General features: G+C 35.9%; 1 protein-coding gene across 1 annotated transcript in view; it reads left to right on the top strand.

The window, feature by feature from the left end:
- The first annotated feature begins 3,277 nt into the window (after nt 1-3,277).
- The window catches only part of PDE11A (phosphodiesterase 11A), a 120,325-nt gene continuing 117,112 nt past the window's right edge, over nt 3,278-6,490 (top strand). Inside the window, exons 1-2 of the mRNA XM_026852998.1 lie at nt 3,278-3,323; nt 3,713-3,871. Coding sequence (XP_026708799.1) covers nt 3,776-3,871 — 96 coding nt within the window. The 5' untranslated portion in view covers nt 3,278-3,323; nt 3,713-3,775. The remainder of the gene's footprint in view (nt 3,324-3,712; nt 3,872-6,490) is intronic.

Below are 6,490 nucleotides of genomic sequence, written 5' to 3' on the forward strand. Positions count from 1 at the left end.
CAAATATGGACATTATTTCACAGCCAATATTGTCTCAAGTTTTGAAAACGGAATTTGAGCTTATTTTTGTAGAACAACTCAGTTACCTTGTGTTAGGGGAGTCAGAACTGGCTGTAACTCTTGTCTGTAGCATACATGCTAACTTCATCCTGGAGGAACTGTGCTGCTGCCAGTAAATAGCAGTAATTCCCTCCCTGGCTGATAGAAGAGCTGTTGAAGACTATTCTCTATCAAGATGCTGTTAGCACTACCTCTTCTGAACTTTGCAGCTTCTTTTGCATCACTTTGTGATCTGCAGTACAAGTTGTACTGTTCTGGACAAGGGATTTCTGCACACTGCTGTGTAAACAAATGACCCATATTTACTTCAGTTCCCTTTAGTTTTTGTCAATCTATATTGAAAGTAATTTTCTCCTTAAGATTTTAATTTTGTTCTCAGCTGTTTGCTTTCGACAAATCTTAAAGTATTTAAGAAAAACTTCAGACTGTTTAATGATTGAAAGTACTATAAGCTCCACTTACTATTCTGGCAAGCCTATCAAGTTGTATAAAAAGATATTTAATACATCTTTTAAACACTTTTGTTTGAATACAGTAATCTCTCTCCAGAGGTAGCTAGCTGTGCAGAGGAATCCTGCAGAGGAAGGTTAAACAAACTGCAAATCCAAACAATATACTCCTTGAGTGATGTCTTTAGCTAAGCTATATGCTGAGAAATATATTGGCATGTGGAGGAGGTTTTTTTAAAGTAGGGATGTTCTTGTATTTAGTTTCTCAGAAAATGCTGAGGTTTTATTTTATTTCTTTGAAAAAGCATTTGTAACCCCACTGGAATACTAGCCCCCATAAAAAGCCTTATTTGATGTACTACATTTTGAGTGCAACAGACAGAGGTGAGGTCAAAAAGAGTCTCCGTCTACTTGACAGAGAAACTGTGAGCATCTACAGCATATGGATGTGATGTGCAGCATGCCGTAGTATAAGGGTGTATGAATAATCACATTACTAACACTAGATATAAGTCTTTGTTGGGTGTCATTCAGTAGAAATGTTCTATAAAGTGACGGCATTATCTTTTTAAATTGTGATCAAATTTAATCTGATCTCGAGATGTAATATTGTCACCCAATGCATATTTTTATACTATTGTGTTTTTTGAAGATGGTAGTTTATCATCTTTTGCAATATATTGCATTCTGAAATTCCTATAGGTATTCAAGCAGCTGGGTCTTCACTAGGACATGAGACACTACTCGTACTGCTTTAGTGTAAAATGTGTTATCTCAGTTGCCCCTCAACTGTGTTTCAAATCTTAAGTGAGAACTGTCTAACTGCCATTTAAGTAAATTTTTTTGATGCATTTGGAATTAGCAGTACTATTACTATGACTTTAGTACCTGAATAGCTTTGGGGACAGAAATATACTCTATGTCCGGCACTGTGACCCCACACAAAATAGGAATGCCAACAAGAAGTATGAAGCAATTCTATTTTTAATAAAAGATTTGGATTTTGTGTTGAAAAGTGGTAGTATTTGAATGTGGTGCAAGCATTTCTTATGTACATCCCTCAATAAATATGTATAACCTTAGGCACATTCTTTGCCTTAGAAAAAATTAAAAATAAAAAAATGCTGCTGTTACTTCAAAGAGCATCTTGTTATTACTATCTTTACTCTTCAACATGATGTGTTATAAACATTTTTATTGTTCGGATGTAAGAGATTAAATTCTGTCATTCTCTTGTAAGAGGGGTCTTATGCTCATAGTATGTTCTGTATTTTTTTGAGAAACTGCATGCTTTATGACCAATAGGTTTACACTGCAAGCTTATTCCATCATGGTTTAGAGATTTTATATAATAAATAATTAAAATAGATAAAAATATTCATAGTTAATTATGCATTAATATTGTTCAAAAAAACAATGTAAGTGGATACAAAAGCACATGAAATGATCATGTCTTAAAGAATTTTGTGTAACAGCAATAAAAAACCTCGTTGATTATATTGGATATAATCCTTGGCCAGCAAAATTTGAAAATAAACAAATCTACAAGAAATTATACCTGCAAAATCCTTGAGTAAATGATTGCTACTTGCCATGTAAAGCTTAAGGGTAAGCATTTATTGTGGGGATTCAGTTGCTCTGTTCTGTTAACACTAATGAGAGTTGTATTGTTAAATTTGCCCCTTTGAGCAATACAGAATAATGAAAAAATACTCTAGCTGACATACGCTACATTTTAGGAACCTTTAGACTACCCAGATATTTGCCCATATGTTTTCAGCCTGCTCCACAATGATTTAGTTGGATGTTGGTATTGTGAGACAGTCTCTGTTGAGTCTTTCACTGTTTCATAGTTTATGTAGTGTGAGTATAGAAACTTGAGAAGCACAAGTTTAAAGCATCACAACTTCATATAGCACTTCTGCCTGAAATGGATTCTTCCTGGTATTTCTCATGTGCTAGTTATACAAGGTGGTATAACCTATAAATTATGATGCACAAGAAAGTTCAGAAGCTCTCTTGTTTGGTGCAGATACTAGGCAGTGAAGAGTAAGTACAGATCAGTAGAGCAATTTGTACGTAAACACACCTCAATCACTGATCAGATTGAACTGGCATAAACTCGTAAAAAACAGATAGAGACTTAGGACCAATATATAGTGTCATGCTGGTATGCTCCCTATTTCACTCTGCAGTGTCCATGCTGTATACAGCTAGTGGACACCGTTGCTCCGCTCTGGGGTAAACATGGTGATTTCCCAGCCAGGGATAGTCTAGAAATTAGTACATACCAGATCTGCATGGCTCATTCTCCTCTGCATTCTCAATTAAGATGGCACAGCATTCCTTGCAGCTTGTAATCCTTTCATGCCAACCCCAACATCTGCATGCTTCACATGCACACTTATGAAAAGATATGGCTGGTGAACTGCAAACAGCTCTTTCATTAGTGTGTGCCTTGGAGGAGCTATAGTGTGTGCACAGAGCTCAGGGGCCATGTGGTTACCCACAGCTTCACTGGTAGGGAAGTTTACGGGCAGCAATATAGAGAGGCAGTGAAGCAAGCAGTATTGGTTAAGACTGAAGGAACTGAAAAGTGCCTGTGAACATGTGGTGGGCAGGAGCCAGACCTTGAGCAACTGATAGTTTCCTTATCTATGTTGAAACCTGTCAGAGACACCTTGCCCTTGGCTTTCACTGTCTATGGCCAGTGCCAAGGCCTGTGTTGCTATCATGGTGCTGTGGAGGACCCTCTGCTCACAGATGGCCCCAGAGCCATCAAAGAAGGCACAGCAATGGTGCTGAGCTGTGAGTGTTTATGAAAGCCCAAAGCATGTTGAGTAGTCTCTGTATCACATTTATCTTCTTCTCATACTTATGTTCCTCATATGCTTGATTTGTCTTCATTTTCCATGTTCTCCTGGTAGCTGCTGTGGCATTCTTCTAATTGAGATGTAAATGTGGGACTTTAGTGAATACAATTATGTAATAGTAAACCTTGTACTGATCCTCTGAGAAAACTATTTTTCTTAGTATCTTAACTGCGAAAAGGCAGTCAATAAAGAATGAGATAACAGAGAAACAACAACATAATGCTACTGAAAATACTATTATAAGACATTGAGAAAATAAAATACTTTGCTCCCTGAAGAAAGCTTAGATGTATGACACGTCTGTTAATGCTTCCTTATTTTCTTTTGAAGGATCGCCGCTTTAATGATGAGATTGACAAACTGACAGGATACAAGACGAAGTCACTCTTGTGCATGCCCATAAGAAACAGTGATGGAGAGATTATCGGTGTTGCCCAAGCAATAAACAAGACCCCTGGAGGTGCCCCTTTTTCTGATGATGATGAAAAAGTAAGATTACTTTTATTTTTGTATTTTTTTAAAATTTCTTTTGTAACTTAGTAGACTCTTCTAAATATACTTAATACAAATAAGTAAATGTCACAGAACTTGTGTTAATGATATTTTATTAGAAATGTTTAACATAAAATGTAAATTTTTATTGTCAAAACATGTATCTGTTCTGTAAATGTGGGAGATCTTGTGGCTGAAACTTCAACTCAACGGTCTCTAAATCTTATGTAGACTTTTTTCATGTAGTGGGTCTTAATAGGAAGAGTTTTATTTTTGAAAACTTAGCTTTCACCCATGAACTTATTCTTACAGGTATCACAGAGATGATCCTAAGCTTGCTGACTTTAAAAACCACCACCTCTTAGTGCTCTTCCTGGGATAAGTGCCTGTAGCATGTGTAAAAGAAATTTTATTTTAAAGGAGATTATGCATATACAATTTTATGCTATTCTAAAACATAGAAGACTTGCAAATACCCCTGAAAGGACAAAGAAGGTAGGAAGGGGACACTAGTTATGTATATGAAGTGAAATTTGGAGAGTAAAGTGAGGTCAAAAGGCAGAAGAATAGAGGGAACCACAAGGTAGGAATTTGAATTCAAGAAAGTGGGAAAACAGGAAATTGTGCTGTTGAAGGCAGATGTGTACAGCTGAGCATGGAACGAAAATGTGCATGAAGCCAGAAGTTGACTAGGGAAGAGAATGGTAGAGGGCAGCAAGCTGGGGAGGAACAGAAACAGCAACTCTCTCTGCCCAGGAGACAGAAATGGTCTCCTTCAAGCATATAATAGGGAAATATACTTCTGTGTATTAAAATAGTATTGAATCTCATTTTTGTGGAAGTCTAGTTGGAGGCAGAATTTTCTCCTGAAAGCTCTTTATGTTGATTCAAAGCAGCTGATATTTCATGCAGAGCCATTGTTGGTGTATGACACATGTTGACATGTCTGCTATGACAAAAAGAAATGTTAAGTAATGCCTGTTGAAAGGGGAGAATCCTGTTACATTGGTGCATCTAAAGAGATGGAGATCATTTTTAGCATCAAGATTGCTTGACATGAATGCAGTGCCTTATAAAGCTACATGTCTGGATTATAATCTTCTTTAAAATACATCCAGCAATTAAAAGGAGTGGAGGATAAAATAGGCTAATAGTAAGAAATCTTATGGTTTGACAGACTAACAATACTCAGCTCCCTAGTTATACATAGTACCAGAGAGTGAGCTTTTAAAAATCTTTCATAAATGCCAACTAACTGTGGTTACTCTTCACACTAACATTATTAGTGATTTTATAAACCCAAAAAAATTAATTACAAGAACAATACTCACTGCAATGTGTATGTATAACTGGGACCATATTTTGGTTAGATGTTTTCTTCTAAACATGTGTTGAGTAACAAAGAAAGTCAGTCCGATCTCTGGCAGTATCATCTATTCTAGCACCACATTAAAGACAACTTTTCTGTGAAAAGCTTATAAAAACTTTTTTTTCCTTAAAAATAATTAAGTTTTGATTTCTGTTTCTGCAGAGTGTCTGTGTAACTGATTCTGCTTAGTGATTTAGCTTGAATTAAATAACTTTAAAAATAACTTTCAATTTTCAGATGCTACTTTTTGAGACATCTGAAGCAACCCAGCACTACTTAAATTTTTTCTTTATAAGTTATCTGAACTTGTATAGCCATTAGTTTGCTTCCGAATTACTTCTGATTCTTGAAAATGTTGGATGTTGAATATTGATTTATTAGCATACAATGCAAACCTGGCAGCATATGCTACAATGGGTAGCCAAATGCATATTAAACAAAATGAGACCTTCTCTGAATAGGCTTTTTTCTGCACTTCTTTTTATTAGTACTCTCTGTGTCTGTGTAAAGGGAATTTTGTTTTAAATGCAACCTTCATTATGGATGCTACATTTAATTATCATACATTCAACTAGCAAAACAACTGTGTACATACAAATTGTGCATTACAGAAGCATATTAATGTAAATATTTTATACCATTCTGAGGGTGTGGCATTTGCTTCCATTCAGTGACTGCTAAATATGATCTTAAATCAGCAAGTTGCCCATATTTTAATTGCCATCTTTATATTATTTTTACTAGTCATTTATTTCACTGTTATAATTACAAGCCTGTATGTTAGAACTCCTCAAGAATATATTAAATGGGTTCTGACACGTAGAGTTTATGGAAAAATAAATGAGGACATCACCGTTATCATGCTCTGTAATAGATCTTAGGTTTAATGAGGCCTGGCAGTCCGTGTGCTGTTATTTCAAACTCTGTGCTTTTTAAGTTTCTTCACTCACTGATAACCTAGAAAGCTGGGAAGCAAGAGAGCGCAGGATTAGCAAACAGATTTTTTTATCATAATATTGGCAAAAGTGGTTGTGAGGAAAGGTGGCAAGTAAAAACTGGGAGATCTTTTTCAAAATACGAAAAGATCTACATGGGTGTTGAGGTGGGTTGCGCAGAAAAGCCTAAAAGAGTAACTGACAGAAGATGTAAATCCAGCTTTATCTTGATGTTACAATTTCTAACAGCAGCATCAGAATGGTTAGAAAATGGAAAAGTAAATTACTTCTTCTCTGCTCTCCCCACCCCCC

This window comes from Athene cunicularia, assembly GCF_003259725.1.
Source record: "Athene cunicularia isolate RWA chromosome 7 unlocalized genomic scaffold, athCun1 chr7_part1, whole genome shotgun sequence".
Lineage (NCBI taxonomy): Eukaryota > Metazoa > Chordata > Aves > Strigiformes > Strigidae > Athene > Athene cunicularia.